The sequence below is a fragment of the Dermochelys coriacea genome, chromosome 14 (genome assembly GCF_009764565.3).
Source record: "Dermochelys coriacea isolate rDerCor1 chromosome 14, rDerCor1.pri.v4, whole genome shotgun sequence".
Lineage (NCBI taxonomy): Eukaryota > Metazoa > Chordata > Testudines > Dermochelyidae > Dermochelys > Dermochelys coriacea.
This window is the reverse complement of record NC_050081.1, coordinates 9,313,497-9,333,701: the sequence shown is the minus strand read 5'-3', so window position 1 is coordinate 9,333,701 and position 20,205 is coordinate 9,313,497. Positions and strand designations below refer to the sequence as shown.

General features: G+C 43.7%; 1 protein-coding gene across 4 annotated transcripts in view; it reads left to right on the top strand.

Moving 5' to 3' along the window:
• The window catches only part of RHBDL3 (rhomboid like 3), a 126,701-nt gene that overhangs the window by 80,759 nt on the left and 25,737 nt on the right, over positions 1-20,205 (top strand). For 3 of the 4 annotated variants that reach the window (XM_038372354.2, XM_038372352.2, XM_043496440.1), the window contains 3 exons: positions 11,855-12,079; positions 13,033-13,181; positions 19,739-19,851. In XM_038372354.2, coding sequence (XP_038228282.1) covers positions 11,855-12,079; positions 13,033-13,181; positions 19,739-19,851 — 487 coding nt within the window. The remainder of the gene's footprint in view (positions 1-11,854; positions 12,080-13,032; positions 13,182-19,738; positions 19,852-20,205) is intronic. The other variant, XM_038372355.2, reaches the window with a different exon arrangement.

Genomic DNA, 20,205 nt, shown 5'->3' with positions numbered 1-20,205 from the left:
TGCCTTGCTGACTGGGAATACAGGACTCCTGGGTTCTATTCCTGGCTAACATCCAGAGCTATAGTAGTAAATACTGGGGGTGAGGGGAAAGAAGAGAAATAGTTTTGGAAGGGTTATAAAACCTCATGTTTCATTTTAAGCCAATCTCTAGCTCTTAGAGGGTAGAAGATTTCTTCAAGAGACAGAAGATCCCGCAATTGACAGCTGCAGGATTTCATGCACCTTGCTCTGCAACATCTGGTGGTGGTGTGACAGATCTCTTTCACACTGGCCACTGTTGGAGAGGAAGATTCTGATCTAGATGGGCCACACATCTGATGCAGTGTGGCAAACTTTGATCAGCCTCTGACTTCCTGTGCAGCCTTGGGCAGGTCATTTAATTGTTCTGTGCTCAGTTTACCAATCTGTAAAGCAGGGCAGATACCCCGCTAGTCAGCGTGTGTCACATGTCCCCCTCTGTGCCTAAGCCACAGAGAACATGGGTCTGTTGCAACTTTCAGCTTGACAGCCTGACTCTTGAGCTTGAGCTGTAAAGACTCATGCAGTTAGCTCTGGAGGTCCCTGGTTCAGTCCCTGGTGTTGGTCGAGATGGTGTCTGCCCCGTAAGTGGGGGCCTATCCAGGATCCAAACTGTTGGCCTTAAAAGCTTGGGATAATCTTCCTATGTCCGGAGGAAGTATATAACCTACTGATGAGTGTGTGTTCCTTCTTCTGCCTAAGCTAGAGGAAGTGAGTCTGTCACAGTCTGCATAGCACAGAGGGAACAGGGTAACAAACATTGATCAGTGGGTCTCAAATACTGTCCTCCTATTTGGATGGGGTAGGAAGACATCAGTCACGTGAAGGTGAACTTGCAGCACTAGGAGATGCTTGTGGGGAGAGAGTGCTATTATACTGTTTACTGCAGCACCTATCGGGTGGGGGGAGCGCGTTTAAAGATACCAGTGACAAGTAGGCATCCAACCCCTATTGAAACTCGCATAATGGGAATTAATAAAATTCTGTATAGGGGGAAGATTTTCAGTGGCAGTGAGCCCCATTGGTGTGTATATTATGTATGTCCAATACATACAACATAATGCTTAGTGCATGATTCGTATGTCATTGCTGACATACAAAGTGCCGCAAGCATCCCATTATATGAGCTGTCCTGGGGCCATGCCAGGATTTTGAAATTTAATAACTGGGATACAAGAGGTGCTGTCTGAGCACGCTCAGCTTGTGTGTCATTTTGAGCCCATCTGATACATGGTATACTCAGCAGCAGATGAGAGAATGTTCTCTCCAATTAAACAGTCTAGCAACTGATCATTACACTTATTAGAGTGGAACTTGGCATAGGAATTTTCATCCTAAGCCATGATTTCTCAGCTGTTTCAAATCACTTACAGTTGAAACTTGATACACAAGATGTCAAGTTAAATGGCCATTTTAATTTTTATATATATATAAAAATATTATGAAATGGTATAAATACATTTAAAAAAAATTCAGTCACTTCAGAAAATTAGATCTGGGCTCTTTTCAGCTCAGAAGTCTCCACTTCCTCAACCTTCCTCCCAACGGCTAAACCAAAAATGAAAGGTCGCAAGTTTCTGGTGTGTCAGTTGGTCTTGGTGTTTTGGAGAGAGAGAGAGAGATTTGAATAGAGACATTAGGCCCCCATGCTGCAAGCATTATACACTTGATTAACTTTGAAACCGGTGGGACTACTTATGGTAGTAAAGTTAAGCACATGTATAAGAGTTTGCAGGAACAGGCCTAAGAGTTGTATAGAATGTGTTTTCTCTTGCTACATGCCTGTAGCCAGGCTACAGCATTGCTGTAATATAATTGGGTCCGAAGGCTGTAACTGCTAGAATTTACTGTGAATGCAGTTACTTGTATCCCTCCATTCAGCAGTGTTGAGATGCTTTATCTCTTGTCATTGTCCCATGACCAACACAACTTACTATCTGAAACTGAATCTTCTAAGTTGGTGGGACATGATGGTCTGAAATATTATTGATCCAAGGCCAGAAGGGACCACTGTGATCATATAGGCTGTTCTCCCATAGAACACGAGCCATGGAACTCCCCCCCCCCCAAAAATAATAATAATTAGTAAACATTTCCTGAAAAAATCCTTTACATTAAAAATAATAATATTTGAAGTGTATAAATTCCAAGGTAGGAGAGGAATTATTTGGATGCAGTTCAAAGAGAATTCACTAGAAGGGATGGAATTATGTGCTGAAAAGGGAAACATTAGGAGAAGCATTGAAAGTGAGACCTACCAACTGGGTATGTCTCTCTCAAGGGAAGGGTGGATGTTCTAGAGCTTGGGACATTTAAAATTAGAGAAGACAAAATACTGAACAGGGAGCAATCCTGCGCTGGCTGGGAAATGGACTAGATAACTGATTAGATCTTCTCCATCTGTAATTTCTACGATTCCTCAAATTAAAAATCCACTGCCAGATTCAAGAAAAGACCTGAAGGATTTTTTCAGGAAATGATTACTAATTATTATTATTTTTTGGGGGGAGTTCCATGGCTTGTGTTCTATGGGAGAACAGCCTATATGATCACAGTGGTCCCTTCTGGCCTTGGATCAATAAATATTTCAGACCATCCTTTGTGATAGTGGAGGCTCTCCAGCAAGGTGTTCATATGTTAATATGAGAAGGAGGAGGATGTGAAGCATATGCGGGAAATGAAATTGATGTTGAGCTGTGTGCTTTGGAGAGAGCCTACGCGTATCCACTGTAGAGCTTTGTGGAAGTGTGGGATGAGGGAAGGAAATAAGTGTGAATCTTGAAAGCAAAATTGATTAGAAAAGCAGCATTTATGAGTAAAGTGGGTTATAAAACTGAATCTGATGGAGGCTTTTAAAAGGCCTGCGTTATCCTCTCATATTTAGTGCTTTGTCTCTGCGAGAATCATATGGGGCAGGGAGGCTGAGCAAATTGCGTGTCACAGTGTGTTGGATGTGTTAAAAGTAGCCAGGGGCAAACCTCAAAGTTTAGGCTCAGTGGGAAAAAGTTGACGCTTTTCCAAGCCTCTTAGGGGCAGAAAATTGGGCTGAAAGCAGTCTCTTTGTGGTATTTTGGGAATACTCTAATGGAGTGTGCCCCTCATAAGTCAGGGGACTGGGGCAGCTGCCCCTGAAAAGATCCTTTCTTTGGAAGAGCTGCCTTAGTAAATTACTAGCTGTGAAGGGGATGCACCACAGTTGTGATATTAAATGTATATGTCAGATTTTTCTTTCTCACTTTTCTCTAGGATGGTCCCCTAATACCAGAGCTACTGCTAGTGAGACGTGGGTCTCCTGAACCTCTAAGATTAAGTTTGAGTTTTGGATAAAGGTTCAGGGTGGGAGGGAACGTCCTGTTTGAGGTGAAGTAGTTCATTAATCCCTAGTTAAAGGGATTTTTCTAATAGATTTCAGCAGAGACAGGAGCCAAGGGACAGGTGTCTGTAGTGACGAGAACATTGAAGTTTTTTGGCCCATAGCAGCTCCCATTTAGGCACCTAATGAAGTGGGTCTGATTTTTCAAAATGCTCAGTACCCAGAAGCTCCCATTGTGGATCTTGTGAAAAGCTGCCTATTATATAATATTTTGATGCTTCCAGATTTTCAAGATCAGGTTGACCCAAAGCTCTCGATCTGAAGTCATGGGGAAAGTTGGTTCTAGATTGGAAATGGCGCATTGGCCCATCCTTACAATGACTTGAGTGTTTGGAAACCCTTGATCTTAGAAACAGTTCAGATCCAGATCCAAGTGGGCATAGTTTAGTCCCTTTTCTAGAACGGACTCAACACAGCACCCCAGATGTTGAGCACTCTGAAAGTGGGGAGACATTCAAAACTAAACTGTGGGCTCCATTTTGTCTGGGATGTTTATACCGCAAGGAACCCACTTGCCATCAGAGGTGAGCTGTGTGCCTACAGGTTCAGAACTCTGCCACCATTACAGGCCTGTGCCCCCTGGCCGTTTGCCAAAGGAGGTTTCTTTCTCCCTTGCATCCTGAATAATAGAGAGTCATTTAGAGGAGACTGAGCCCTGAATGAGTGTGTGGCTTTTGTTCCTTTTTCATATAATACTTTATAGACCCATTTGCCTGCAGCTTTAATATCCATGTTCATTAAAGAAGCTGCAGATTAGTTGCACAAAGAGAGGATGGGGTGGCCTGCCCTGTATTTCTGGATCCGCAATAATGTGTGAGCCAACAATGGACTCAGTGTTCTTTCAGCTGGTGATTAAATGCTTGGCTCATAAATACCAATATTATATAACCTCCAAAATCAAGTAAGTAAATTGTGACCATATGGGAGGCTCTGTTTGGGAAGATTGGATTCTTCCAAAGAAAAAATAGGCTTCTCATCCAGCCTCAGTCCAAGAAGAAATAGTTACTTAATCTGCTGTTTTTCTGTCTGTCTCTACTGCCCTGGGTCCCAGCTTTCTCAGGGGATGGAAGGAGTTCATGAAATTAATGTCTGATCCAAAGTCTTCCCATTTACTTCAATGGAGTTCAGATCATGTCCTGAGACTTCTGCTGTATCCCCACTCAGTGGCCCTTGGGATCTTGGGAGCTCTATCGTGCACTGGAGTATTTGCAATTTACTGGGCCGTGACTATAATCACAGTCCAGCATGAAGGCTCTTTATCTTGGGACCTGATCGGAACAGAGGTTCATACACATAACCAGCCCCCTCCAGCAGAAGTCAAATTCCTGGCAGTGGGAATCTTGCCATTTTCCATCCACCCCAAGCTTTTCCTTCTCTGTCTCCCTCCTCCATTGAAAATTGAGCCCAGTGTCTTTCATGACAATCTGCATCCTTGAAATGCTGATAAATAATGCCTTTCTAGAGCAGCTAGCAGCAGGAGAGGAAAGCGAGGACAGGTAACAGAGAATAGAACTGTTTACAACTGAGACTTGATTGAGAGACAGGGAGATACCCGTGACAGGAGCAGCAGAGGAGAAGGGTTTCATGCCAGTAGCAGTGAGATGGTAGGAAAAGACTGCTAGATGATGCGCAATGGATGTGGGGACTAAGAGGCAAGGGGCCTGACTCCGCACTGCCCTGCATCTTGTGTGCCTGTGCTGAACGGATGTAAAGTGGTACTGTTGTGATTTGGTACCACTCCACCAGGGGTAAATGGTGACACAAGATGCAAGGCTGTGGGGAATGTGTGTTGGGCTGGAACATGTCCACACCAAGAGCAGGCACACAAGTTGTGCAAAGGCAGGTTCCTAGAACAGTGACATTGCATCAGGCACCTGGGAAGGGAAGTGCTGCCGTTCCCTAGTTCCAGTCAAAGGAGTCAGCTCACCTAGAGAGCCGTACAGCCAAGGGGAGAATCCGGGTACTGGGACACCCAACCAGGAGAAGTAGTGAGCTGCCATCATCTGCTTATGTGTGACTGCTCTGGGCAATGCTCCACCAGCAACTCAGGTGCTACAAACAGACACCCACCTGCCAGAAATGGGCAGCTGCCCCATTGCCTCCATTCATCTCTCTGGAGTGGTAGTTTTACACCTGGAGAGCTGGGAGAAGATCCATTGGAGAGTGAGTCAAAAAAATATCCTGAGAGAAAGAAGAGATCTGAATGTCCTCTCCTGGGCTCTGTAATGTGCATCTTATGGCGGGGGTGGTGCTGTAAACATTGTCTCCATATTAATTAACTGAGATTCTGGGCCAGACTCATTCCTTGTGTGAAGCTGCTGATTTCAGTAGTGTGACAGCTGGGGTGAATTTGGACCCTATGTCTGTATCCTGAGCTGTAATCAGCCATTGGAGAGATGGCACACCACAAACCATCTTCTTACATTACCAAATCCCTTCCAACATCTGTGTGAGGAGCCAGCAAAGCGTCTAGTTCTTGGAAACCCAGTAGAATGCACTGAATCAATGCAGGACTCTTACTCCACTTCATTTGCAATTGCTTTTATTGATTAAGACCCTGTATGCTGAATATCAGATACATTCTCTTTCAAAGGATCACATTTGGCCCTTGCAAGGAAACAGATTCCTTGCCCTATCTACTTTGATCCCATAGCCCTCTGTCTGAGTTAACTATAAGTGGGTAATAGCAGAGCACTTGGACAGATATCACTTTATCTTTCTATAAATCCAAATAAATAAAATTCTGAGGCTTCTCAGCATAATTTATTGGCAACTGGAGTCCATAGACCCAGGACTCCTGTTCTAAGCACAGCCCTTGTTGTTGAGACAGAAGGTAGAATGATAAGAGAACAAGTCAGCTTTTCATAGAGAAAATGATTCAAGGACAAAAGCTGCTCACTTTACTCACACAAGTAGTAGTGAAGTGGCTTGCTTGTGTGACTGAGGAGCAGGAGTTAGCCCTACAGCTTGCACTATTTGCATCTAAATCTAGTTGACAGCAAAATAGACTCAGAAAATCCTCAGCAATTTAAAGATATTCTAGGGTTTTTATAAAGATAATGGAGAATTAGCTCACCAACTGTTGTAAAAGATGCTAAATGGATAGAGTCCCATTGCTGTGTCTGTTTGAAAGGGCCCAGTATAGCCTCCTGCAGCAGAGCAAATATACTCAAGGGACAAGTTCCTTTACAGGTGTTGCAAAGAAATCTACGTAACGGGGAAACAATCGTTACTCGTTTAATACAATTTTGCCGGTGCAGTGTGGTTTCTAAAATGCCACATTTCTTTAATGTATCTTTTTTAAAAAAAAAAAGGCCCCAGAAAGATTAGATTAAAAACATGTTTTTCTTATACATCACCCATTTAAAGCTAGTTTAACTGAGATTAAAGAACACCCCATTACTAAGGCCAGGTCCAAATGGATACTTTAAAAGCCAGTTAGAATACTGTGTGGAATGTAAATATAACTGCCAGAGAGCTAGAATGACACTGTAAATGTCTGAGACCACTGTCTCTAACATTTCCTAGCTGAGTAAAGTGAGGCTGTCTTTGCTATTTGCACCTGTAGTTGAATTAGTACATTTGTCTCTATGGCTGGGAGGGAAGAACAGCAGAGGGGCTGCTCATTACTGTGTGTGACGCTAAAAGAATTCAGTGCAACTAATCCTCCTTTTTGCTGTTCCTGCATTTGGGCTCTTTATAGTGGGGAAGTGGTGGGGAAGAACATTGAAAGACTAAGGCACAGGTTCTGACTTTTCTTTTTCCTGGTGGGTGCTCCACCCTCGCTCTGCCTCTTCCCGCCCTGCTCCACCCCATCTCCCGAGGCTCCCCCGCATACCCCCTGCTCCTCCCCACCCCCCCCTCCCTTGGGCACCTCTCACCTGCCTCTGGCTGCTCCACAGCCAACTCTGGGGCCCGTCAAACAGCTGATCTGTGGGCCAACCCCAGGGGCCGCAGAATCACTGTGGCTGGTGGGTGCTGAGCACCCCACTTTTTTTTCCATGGGTGCTTGAGCCCCAAGCACCCCCAGAGTCTGCGCCAGTGGACTCAGGTACTCTCTTGAGAGATGTCACAACACTCTCTGAGGGTTTTCACTCTGTCTCATGATGCCAACATTTGCCACTTTCCAGCGATTACCAATATAACAAGCTTTTGTCTTTTTACCATCCAGATGTGATCGAATACAGGAACATCTCATAGAGCTAAGGGACTGTGAACACAGGTAGTGGTGGGAATAAAGGGGTCTCATCTTTAGTTCCGCTGAGCAAGTAGCTTCGCTAAGAGCTTCCATTTCTGCTTGTATGTGGAGCTTGTGTTTAACCTTCGTCTCCTGAAAAAAATGCTGAACTCTCTATTCGATGGTAGCATTCAAAGGCAGTGCAGTCTAGTAATCAGAGGAGGACCCTGGGATTCAGGACTCCTGGGTTCTAATTCTGGTTCTACCACTGACTTTGCTGTATTGCCTCCAAGCTCCTGTGTGAAAACTGGGGATAAAAATATCCAGTTCCCGGGGAGATTGTGGGACTCGGTTCATGCAGGGTGGGATTTGCAAAAGCTCTTTGCATTGTCCAACTCTTCCCATGGGAGTCAAGGAGTTTTACCAGAGACTTCAGTAAGAGCGGAGTTAGGCCTATGCTGAGCACTTTATACTGCCCTTCGTGTTGCGCTTGGCTGGACAGTGCTGTATCATTAATTGGTTTAATACTAGGGCACTGCAGGACTTCTGAATTCACATTCCTGTGCTGAATGCAACTGTGTCCTTGTCACACTTGGGAATCATATGCCAGTACAGTAAGGATGAAATGGGTCCTTATTCCAGAACTGAATAACAATTGCAAACAAACCATTTATGGCAAAACCAGTGCTGGGGCCTCTCGTGTTTCCAAACTGACTCCCCCTCCCCAATCTCTACAATGGTGATATGTATTGTCAAGAGAGAATAAGATCATTTGCCAAGGGCTGGCAACACCGCTCAATTCTAAACTCTAATTATCACTTTCTTTTGTTGAATACGGAAACAATGGTTTTCTGTGGTTGTAGGTTGATGTAACATAGTGGGTAGAGGCGCATATTGCGGTAGCCAGGAAAATAAGTTGTTAACACATCACTGCTGAGCAGAGAGAGGTATCAGCAGCATTTGGGGCCTGTTAAGTTTCTCCATACTCAGTGGGCAAACATAAACTTTCAGCCTGAATTACTATTTGGTTTTGATTGCAAAAAGAGTGAAGCAAGAGAAAACAGAAGTAAAGTGTCCGCGAGAGAGCGCACACTGACAGTCTGTGTGGTGCTGAACACAAAATAGATGCCTGCTTCTCCAGACAGTAGAGTCCTCTGCATTTTAAATGTGCTTTACACAGGAAACGGGGATGTCAGCACAACTCTGCCACAAGTAATCCATAGCTAAATACACTTCATGAACATTAAGTAAAGACTTATTTGCTGGGACAGAAATACTGGGTGAGATTCTTGACCACTGCTTCAGCCCCTTTATGCTGAGTAAAAGGTCTGGAGTGGCATAAAGGGATTCGAAAAGCCTGGGATCCAGTTGGGAGGAGGATTCCTGCACCACAGTAACACAGCTGTAAGGCTGCCTTCTGAGGACCCCTTGGCAAGCTCTGGTTTAGGTTGTATTCCAGGTCTGGGACAGGCAGGGTGTAACATGGGCAGAACCATGCACGCAACCCTACGGAGATTCTGGGCAAATAAGATCCTAGAGCTGTCATTACACAGGAGGCCACACATGAAGTTTGAAGCCAGCTTAGCCCTCCCTCTCTTTGGGGTATCTTTGCCCCCCTTACAGGGGCAGCACAGAATCTTGCCCAAGCTGTTGGCGGTCCTATTACATCACCCACATCCTTTTGCTGCCCTGTGCATCTTCTGCTGAAGGCCGGAGACGTTGAATAAGGTTGTTGGCAGTGTGTGTATTTGCTCAGTGTGGTGGCCATGGCCCTTTGATGAACTCTCTGACCTGCCTGGGATTGTAAAACTTGCACCTGCCTTCGTTGGAACACTCATACAAAGGGTGGAAAGAAGAAGCAGCTACCACTTTGGCCAGCCCACACCGCTGCTTGTAGCCATTGATATTCTGTGTCACGGCGCACGAGAACCAGTTGACGTTTTCCTTTTATTCAGTGAAGAGCAGTTGTCTGAGCTAAACCGAAATGTCCCCAAAAATAATTCACTTCAACATTTTTCACTGAAAAATTTTTTCATGAAAACTTTCATTTTGAATTGAAAAATTTTATCTAGATTTTTGAAAACAAAAATAAAAATTTTTTGGGGGGGAGGGTGGATTTTTTCTCCATTTCCTACTTTGACTTCCCAGTGAGTGTGAGGCAGAAATGGAGGGATAGTAAGAAAAGGAGAGAAATGAGCTCCCCGTCCCCCACCCCAGTTGTACAAGCATGGTAATGAAAGTGTAGCAACTGTGATGCTGGATCTGTGCTTGTGTGCGAGGCTCAAAAAACCATGCCAGGCTACTAGGTGGTCACTCAAAATGGCCCAGGGCTCTGCCTCACAGCAATTAAATCCATCTTGCTTACTGCAATGATCAGTGGGTTTGAAGCAGCTTGGAACAATTACCCAACAGCCTACGCGTGCCTGAAAGCACAAGGTTCAGGCTTTGCCATCTTGAGGATATTGGCCAAAACCAAAGTGATCTAAGAACCCAGAGAGGCCCGTGCTGTTGAACTGTATTTCTTTTGTTCAGCGCTGGAGCAGATGTTTTTGGATTACGAGGCTGTGAAAATGCAGCAAGTTAGGGGAAAGGTCCGCAGCTTGGCTTTTGGCTAGCGCGTAGTGCTTTCTTGACGCTTGTAAGGTGAGGAGAGGGGGTCAGTTCTGCTGCACTTAGATTATGCGGGAATGTAATACTCAAGCATGAACAATAATGGGAGGCTGTAATTGCTTTGAAGGCAGGGTGCACACCTAGTTTATTGTCAGCAGCTTATCACATGAGAATTAAAATTACGATGCAGAATAAGATCCAGGTGTCTCACTTAAAAGAGCCTTTTTTCCAGCTATACGTGTGTTTTCTGTGCTGAGCATTCCACTTGCATTTGTGTGACTTTCCTTTTTCGTTTCAGTTTTTGTAAATGAATTTTGATTGCTAGTGAGTGGTGCTAGCTTGACAGTCCTCCACTGGGGTCACAGAACAGGTCTCAGAGTGGGCAGTGGAACTGCATGCTTCCCCTAACACAGTGCCCTACTGACATGCCTCTAACTTGCCTGGGAGGGGACCCCAGTTAGGGCTGTGAAGGTAATTCAGTCTCACTGGCCCGTTTTGTCCTCAGCCTGTCTGCTGATAGTTTTGGAGATGTGACACCTGTTCACTCAGAACTGGAAGGAGTCCATCAAATTCACCTCACTGCATATGTAGTATTTGTCAGTGTAAAAGCCTGGCTAATGCAAAATCCGCTCCCCCACAATCTCCCTCATCCACAAACAAATGTTTTCACTTTCTAATCCCACAGAACCAAGGGCTCATCCAGAGAGAAAACCAGACATATTATATAGCAGCTATGTGATGCTACTATGCAACAGGTTTGTTTGCCATGCAGGCCATTATCGCTTTGCCAAGTAGTTAGGGCCTGATTTTTAAGACAAGTTAGACACACAATTCCATATGCCTAATTTGTGAGTGCAAGTGCTTTTATTGTGCGTGCAAACTGGAAAATTGTGTGCTCAAAAAGATAAGTTAATGGTGAACATATTCAATCATGGTAATTGCATATGCAAATTAGTCACACAGTTGTAAGCCCAAACGGTCTGAAAATCTGCCCCTCTATTTGATATAGTAACAATTTTAAAAAATCACCAACAACATTGCAATCTTATAATAGCTAGGATTCTCTGAATATTAGTTAAATCTATTGTCCACTGTAGCTAGTGTGATCATTTTGGTACACAATACAAGTTTAGTATTTTCCCTTTGAAACTCTGTAAAATCTGCATTAGCACCAACTGCTGCAAATTAGGAACACAGTTGTTAGTGATGTGGTGCCAGAAATGCACATGTCATTCACAACCGATTAAAATACATGTCCTGAAGAGCTGGAAAGGTGTGAGTACATAGATCACAGGTTGAGCCACAGTGGGAATGCTTGATGATCAGGTGGGTTTTCACGAGATTTCTGAAGGGAGAAATGGAGTATGTTGTTTGACAGCTAATTCCAAAGGGAAGTGAGTCAAAAGATTGATAAGGGAGCAGGGAGTGGGAAGGGCTACGGGACTTCCTGACAGTCAAAGGGAGTTCATATTGCCCTGGTCAGACAGAACTCACTGCCTCATGATAGTGACAGACTCTGATCTTCTGGATCCCATTGCTCCAGCCTGATAACGTTCCCCACAGACAGTCACACTGAGCCTAGGCTCGCAAGGCCCCAGGTTGGTAGTACTCCCACCTGAGAAGTCGCACTAGCCTATGGTTTGGGCTCATGTTTTTTTTTCCTTTTCTCTTTTCAGATGAGCAACAAAAGGTCCAATAGCTTCCGCCAAGCTATTCTGCAGGGGAACAGGAGGCTGTGCAGCAAGGCACTGCTGGAGGAGTCGGGACTAAGCCTGTCCCAGAGGCTAATTCGACATGTTGCATATGAGACCCTGCCACGCGAGATAGACCGGAAGTGGTACTACGACAGTTACACCTGCTGTCCTCCGCCCTGGTTCATGATTGCCATCACCATTGTAGAGGCAGGTATCCTATTGCGCCGCTCCTGAAAACCCCTCCCAGAGCGCGAGCAAGTGTGGGGAGACTTTTACCCCACACATATAGACTGTGGCTTTGCCAGTGCACCTGCCTCTCTTGAACCCGCACTGACACTGGAGCCACACTCTGTGCTCATTTGGTGATCTGCGTGAATAGGGACTAGGGTGAAACTAGTCCATTCGCTTTCACATGTAAATGGGAGATTTGGAACCAATGTCTCCAAAGCAGAAGTCTAGGTCATTCATATGCTGCTTTCCACGGCATGAACTTCTGGTGTGGTACCTCAGTACGGCTTCAAAGTTCTGCTTAAGTTAGTTTTCAGTGCGCCACTAGGCAAAGGGTGGTGCCAGTGGAAAACCTAAACCTCTTGTGCCTTTGGTCCAAATCCCCTTCAGCCTTTGAGCTAGATAAATTTGGTTTCTATGGAGCTTACTCACCCGGGGTTCTTTAGAAGGAGACAATACAAAGCAAGATTCTGCATGGATGCTAAAGACTCTGGTACCTTTCATAAGGGGTAGGTGCTTGCCTTGTCATTCTTCAATAAAACATGTCCTTACCCCTCAGCTTTCCTCACTTCCCTGCTCATGGAGTCTGCATTTCAGTGATGCTGTCTGGATGCAGTTTGTCAAGTGCTTTTTGGTCCTTTGCAGTGAAAGGTTGTATGTAGATTTACAATAATTTTGTTTGGTTTTGAGGCTTTTTTTTAAATGTATCTTAATTGGAGTTTGTTAGTTCCTCAGAGCAGGAACCTTGTAATCATGTATGTTTGTAAATGGCTAGGTCTCTCGTAGTGTTATATAAGCATGTTGTAATATTATATTATATAAGCATGTTGTAATAGCTGGGGGAACCTATTGCGCAAGTTGGATATTGAATTGTAGTTTATTTCTGTGGAGGTATGGTGTTCATTAACTGAGGAATCTCCCTGCTTTTCTAGGTTGCCTTTTTTCTTTACAACGGAGTAGTATTAGACAGATTTGTGCTGCAAGTCACCCATCCTTTATACCTGAAGAACTCATTAGTGTATCATCCTCAGCTCCGTGCTCAGGCTTGGAGGTACCTAACCTACATATTCATGCATGCCGGGTGAGTACTTCACAAATTTCAGAGGTTCCCCACATCTGAGTTTCCAGAGAGAGAGAGAGAGAGAGAGAGAGATTGACTTGAATCAGTTCAGAATTGGATTTTATAAAAGATTTTTCAGTTGCAAACGGCCATTCTGTGAAGTAGAACAAATTGCATGCTGTTGAGCGACATGGTAAAATACTGGGCTGTTGTTCAGATGGGTTACCTTCAAAGTTCTTGTACTGGAGGAAATGACACTAGTGATTCGATAGGTGGTGCTTGTCTCTCACTACTGAGCCAGTGACCCCGACATACATATCTGGGGCTATGTAGCTCTGTGATTCTCCAACTGTCCATTTGCCCAGTTTCCCCCAAGTACAACTAGGTCGGTATTGGAGAAGAAATCTGCAAAAATGTAGCTGAATTTTATACCCAATTTGCCACATATGGCTTTGAGATGAAATCTGGTCTTATGGCTAAAGTACTGGACTGGGATTCAAGAGGTCTGTGTTTTAGTCCTGGCCTTGCCACAGACCGCCTGCGTGAGCTTGGGTGAGTTGCTTAATCCCTCTGTGCCTATAATCTATAATTACTTAATATATTTTGCTATCTTATTGTATTTGGTGGCACCTAGATGCCCCAAATCAAGATCGGAGTCTCATTTTGCTCAGCTCTGTACAAACGCACAGTATGAGACAGTTCTTGCCCTGAAGAGGCAACAAGACAGACAGACAATCAGAGGGGAAATTGAGGCACAGCATGAATGGACTTGCCCAAAGTTACACAGTTCCAAGTCTTATGAATCCCTGTTCCCTGCCCAGTGTCCCATTCCCTGGACCTCTCTACCCCAAAGGGGTTTTATGAGGCTTGCTTAATTGGTGTTTGTAAAGTGCTCAGATGCCATAGTGATGACAGCACCACAGAAAAGCCTGTAAACGACTGAAATGTGCATACTCCTTTTGTGTGTGTGCGCGCCAGTGATCTCTCTCTTTGCAAATGTCTGGATAGATAAATTGTGGTTTTTCCCTAAATTTTTCATTGGAAAAATCACCGTGACAGACTTCTCTGTGATAGTTTATAATTTGAACCTTACAAGGAAATGGCTAGAGACTCTTCCTTTTTTTTTTTTCCTTTACATGAAAGATTAATGGAAATCTAATCAATGATGCCCACTAAAATGCTGAAAAGATCAATCTGATGATCCTAATTTGCTAGTGAATAGCTCCCTAAATTTGTCTCTCCTCAGCTTACAATTGGTCTTGTGCATAAGATCTCACCCAGACCTTTCAAGTAAACATCATGTAAATTTCCTAGGAGGAGCGGATTTGGTTCAAAAGACAGGGCAAAAAAAGAAAAAATTGTAAGATATTTCCAAAACACCTGTGTCTCCTGCATGCCATGGCCCTCCAAAAACAGCCTTGTCCAAACACATCTCCAGCTGGAGGGTGGTGAGGGCAGATAGTGAGGGGCAGAGAAAGAGACACTTCTGCTGGACAGGACACAGACCACACAGGCAAAATGTGAAGTGGAAAGGTCCATCTTTGAGGAACTCAAGCGAGGATGAGGGGAAAATTGGCCTTATAACAGTTAAGGTTGAGAGTAACTTTCTACTGAGCAGCAACCCAAGGCTTGTCTTCACTGTCAAAAAGCTGAGTTTTTCACCTTAGTATAATTAATGCCCCTGAGCTATCCTGAGGTAAAAACTGAAGCAATGTCTACACTACTGGTGCTACAGCAGCACAGCTATGGTGCTGCAGTCGCGCTCCTGTAGCGCTGTAGTGCAGACACTCCCTACAGTGACAGAAGGGGTTTTTCCACTGCTGTCATTAATCCACCTCTCCGAGAGGCGGTAACTAGGCTGGAGAATTCTTCTATCAACCTAGTGGCATCTACAGTGCGAGTTAGTCGGTTTATTTATGTAGCTCCAGACTGTGGATTTTTTACACTCCTGAGCAATGTAACTAGGTCAACCTAAATTTTAAGCGTAGACTTGGCCACAGTGAAGACTAGGCACTGTAGTTTTAGTGTGAGATAAACTCACTTTGGTCAGTCTCAGGCAGGTAGGGGTATGTATAGTGCTGACCTTGGCATGTTTTCCTCACAGTAAACCTCAAAAGCCTTGTTTTCACTGTTTTTACCGGAGAATCACTCGTGTGCATGAATTACCTTGAGGTCAAAAATGTAGGTCTAACTCTCCATAATACGTACTTCTATACCTTGTATACACATGGGCATATGTGTATTATATAGCTTGTATAATCGGATAAAATAGCAAACTGCTTTGGGATCCATTTGAATGAAAGGTAAGATTATTAGTGTTTAAACTTCCTTCGTTATTGTTTGTAACAGGGCTTTCCAATCCATGAAATGTCACCACTTCGCCTTAGCAAGCAGTGTTCTGATTTTAGTCATACATCTTGCTTGTATGACTAAAAGTTTGCCAAGCCCTTTATTTACCAAGTTTACTTCACAGCCCTGGCTGGTTTCCGAGAGAGGCAATAATGAAGACCGTATCTAACGTCTAACCTTTGTAAATATTTGAGATTTATCCCAGAGAGCCTCATTACTTTTGCAATGAATTCTAAATCATGTAGATGCATAACCATCAAAACCACACACAGTCCTGCTTGAATAATAAACCCTGTAGCAGTTTTTGTGAGGAATCAGCATCAATAGTTAGATGGTTAAATGGTCATTTATTGCTGACTTATCTGTATTAAGTACCTTTCGTATCAGGAGAATAGATAAATCCCGAAAAAGTAGTAATCTTTTTACTGTGAGCCCATTATTCCCATCTCATTTTCAAAGGGCAGGCTAATCCAGTGGTGTGGAGTTTATTGCTGTTATACTTCCTGCTGAGACTTTAACATGATAATTTGCATTCCTTAATTTACTGCGCTTGTCTGCTTTTTTTTTTTAAAGTGAAAGTGATAATCAGAAGGTGTTGGAGAAGAAGGCAGTTGCTAAAGCCAGCTGGCTGTGCTTCTAGAAAGATTCCAAAAATGCACTGTTTGTGTCTCCATCCTCATGGAAAGAGCTTTATAAAGAAAAAAAGCCAAGTCGAAGCTGTAAATTTTGCCCTTGTGCTTTCATGCAAAGCAGTTGTTGATTATCGGGGGCCCACCCATTTATAACATGGCCGTAACTAATGACTTGCATTGATTCTCAGTCCCATTTGTTTGGTCCCAGAGAAGGCTAACGTCCTAATAAATCAGTTACATTGTCATTTCAAGAATGACACATTCAGAGCTGGAGAAAGCTAATTATGTTTTATGGGTGCTTATTGACTATGGAACCTCTGATGCTCTTAGCTTGATGGGAAAGTGGGCTGAATAGGCTCACTCCTGGTAACGCTTTTAAGAACAGGCTCATGTGTCAGATCCACTGAAATAGCTTTTAGAGTCCCTAACAAGAATAAGCTTTGCCTGCAAAAGCTGCTTTGCTAAAATAAGGACAGTTGCTTGGTTTTAAAATGTTGGACATTCCCCAGGATGGTTACTAAGTGTCAGTCTCTTGTTTTCCTTCTATACAAGGGCAGTGAGATGCTCTGATTCATTCCTGTGATCTCTATTTGACTTTCGGTAGGCATTCCCAACTAAGTGCTTGAGTCCCCTGTACCTGCATGAGCAGAATGAACACAAGAAAATGACTATGCTCAGTGGCTCCAATGCTCAGAGCAAGCAGAATAAGCACATTCAGTTAGGTTACAGAAATGTCCAATAATGATAAACTGCAGAACAAATGTGTGTGTGTGTGGGGGGGGACAACGCAGGGGGAGGGTTGGATTATTAGAGAACATTAGAAATTAGAGAGAGGCTGATGTCTTAATAGGTTTGTTTCTATCTTCCTTTAAGGACAGGATTGTGCCTTCCAGAACAATGTCTAATATTTTGTCCAGCCTAAGTTTAAAACATCCCAAAGGATGAAGCTTCCACCACCTACCCAGGGAGAATATTCTACAGCCTCCATAGCAGGGAGATTTCCCTGATATTTACATTAGGTAAATCACAATGCTAACATGAGGAAAGCCCAAAAGAACTAAATATACCTAACCCAAGATAAGTGATGACTAAGGCACTGGGGACAGGATAACTGATTGGCCATTTGGGTGGTGAGAACACCACGGGTGACCAGGAACTATCTAGGATGGCATACGGAAGGCGTAGTACCATCGTTAAAGCACTTGGGAATCCTTTAGTAGCAAAGGAAATGTGTAAATATTTGTATGATGCTTTAAAAAATAGAAAACAACGTCTATGTGCCAAGTGTTGTTGATTAGATGCAAGATCTTTGCTGTTCTAAATTCATGACCAAACAGTGGAAATCTACAGCATCGGTGTCTTTTTTTCACAGATGCATCTGCTTGGGATTCACGTTTTCCGCCTGGCTCCCACGCAGGTTGGCACTTGTTAACGTGCGCAGTAGGGATGGTGAACGACAGGCTGGCATTCCGCATGCAGCCTTGACACTCTGTTCTGCACTGTAGGTGGGAGTTGCACAAGCACTCAGCATGGGCCTCTCTCTGTTTCTGCTGCAGCCCATCAGCATTAAATCATTGACTCTAGTGGGAGCAGAGCTAGGTCAACCCTGAGTGCTTTTCACAATCACTCCTTGCACTTGATAGATTCCCCACATGAAGCCACCCTATGTCAGCCGAACATGAAATCTCTACCTTCTTTCTGCTCCTGCTACAAGCAGATAGGGATAGCCCAGCAAATGTTAGGACATGGAGCGTGGGGTGTGGCCTGCTAGCAGGAATCCTGAAGCAGCATTGAGTATCAGCAAGGTGAAAAAGGAACTGTCATAGGACAGCTGTGCGTAACCTAGAATTGCCTTGAAACTCGCATGTCAAATTGATGTGCAGAGCGGGAGGGCATACTGTCAAGTGGTTAGAGCGGAAGACTGAGAGTCAAGATTACTGGGCTCTTGTCTGTCTCTGCCACTGTCTTGCTGCATGGCTGCAGGTCACTTAACTCCTCTGTACTCCGTTGTACCCATGTGTGAAAAAGGGTGTAATAAGAGTGTTGTGAGGCTCAATTGCTATTTGTAAAGAACTTTGCGGTCTTTGAAAGGATCTAAGGGCTGCAAAGGAGGATTAGCAGTAAAAGCAATAAGTGATGTAACGTGCTCTGAACAGCTTGGTTGTGGGTCCCCTGATTCCAGTAACCATGCTTTTTCTCTAGTATTGCTATTTATTTCCATGCAGAAGCTATTTCTAATTTTATACATGCATCAGTAGCTTCAATTATGTGGACTACACTGAACAGAGTTTCACTTAAAGGTGAAATCATTTCATAGCGTCTGCTTGGTACGATAAAAATGTTTTCAGGCGGATATTTTACTCACTGTCTTTTTATCAGTAATACCTGTGCCACCAAAGCTTGATCTTTTCAGAGTACAATTTGGCATCAAAAGGGAGAATTTCCATTATATAGATTAAAATACTATGTCAAGCACACTCCCAAAAGGATTTGATTTTCTGAAAATGGACAATAGAAGGAAACCAGGAATCTTCTCTCAGTTGCATTCCTAGCCCCTGAATCAAACATAGTCTTCACTTAACTGTCTTCATCACCCAGTGTATTTGGTGGGTCAATGCATAGTGAATAGTCCATGGCTCTACATTCCTGCTATATGCATTGGTTCACACATTTTTCTTCATGTCGTATATTCCTTTAGGCCAGGCCATGCCCTGTTGTTCAGGTTCACATAGTAACAGGCTTGAATCTGAGTAATGTGTGGAGCATTCCTAAAACCGCTGGTCTGAATCAGCAGACTTCATGTCATAGCAATCCATTACCAATGCTATTGAGAGGGAGAAGTGTCTTCTTATAAAGATAGTGGCCCTTATAACATGGAAGATGAAGAGAATTTGGTGTAATCTTGGGAGAAGACAGAATTCTTAGGAAATGGTTTAACGGAAAAATCAGGGAGTGCATTCTACCTATCTAGAATTAGCCCACTTCATCTGGGGATTATCTGTAATATTCTTTTGGAATAGTAAATATCTAACATAATATCATACACAAAATTCACTGAAGGAATCCACCATGGTAGCCTATAATAAATGACTGGGGAGTGTGAACTGTATCCATCACAACTTCTCTATGTTGGATGATGTCAGATCTGTTTAATTTCATGTGCCAAAATTGTCTTCTAGTGGCTGCAGCCTGCAAGGCTAAAACCCCCAACGTTACTACTGGTGAGTCTTCCTTAGGCTTTGGCTTTGGCTTTGTTTAGCTTTTAAACAAAGGTCATGGTTTTTATCCCCTTGCCACTGTGGTGGAGTTTGCAGTCATGGATTCATGACAAAACCTATGCCCAGGGATAGCTGCCTGTCTCTCCAAATGCAGGTATCAGAGCATGTGATATGAATATTGATGATAAATCAGCTGTAGGTCAGTGGCTAAAAAAAAAAATGCATGAAAGTTACATAGACTAAGCCAAGGAAATCTGTGATTAGAATTTAGAATTGTGGCTCACTTGGCCTTCTCTTCCAAGACATTGTTACATTGTGGGAAACAAGGGGAAAACACAGTTAGAAAGAACACAACTAATGGTATTTTTCTTTGCCCCAGGATAGAACACCTTGGACTCAATGTTGCTCTTCAGCTTCTGGTTGGGGTTCCCCTTGAAATGGTGCATGGGGCTGCAAGGATTGGCTTTGTCTACATTGCTGGAGTTGTAGCAGGTAAGTGATGTGTCTGACCCAGATGACCGTGCCCAGAAGTATCACAATTAATGTTCTCAAAGGTTTGGGTGTTTATGGTATAGGAGGAAAAGGTGCCTATTCTTAACCTTTCTTGGGCAGGAGTTCTTTGCTTTCCGTGCCAAAGACCATGCTTTGGATGATGCTGGCCATTTAGCCTTGCCATTGTAATTCTAGCACTAAGGTTATAACACTTGAAACATGGATGCAATGGGGCTATACAGTCTGTCTTGCAAATAGCATCTGCAGGATGCAATATTTTGGGAATGACCCTGCACAATGGTGCTGATGTGGGGAGCAATTACTAAAGTACCCCCATGTCTCTGCCATATCAGT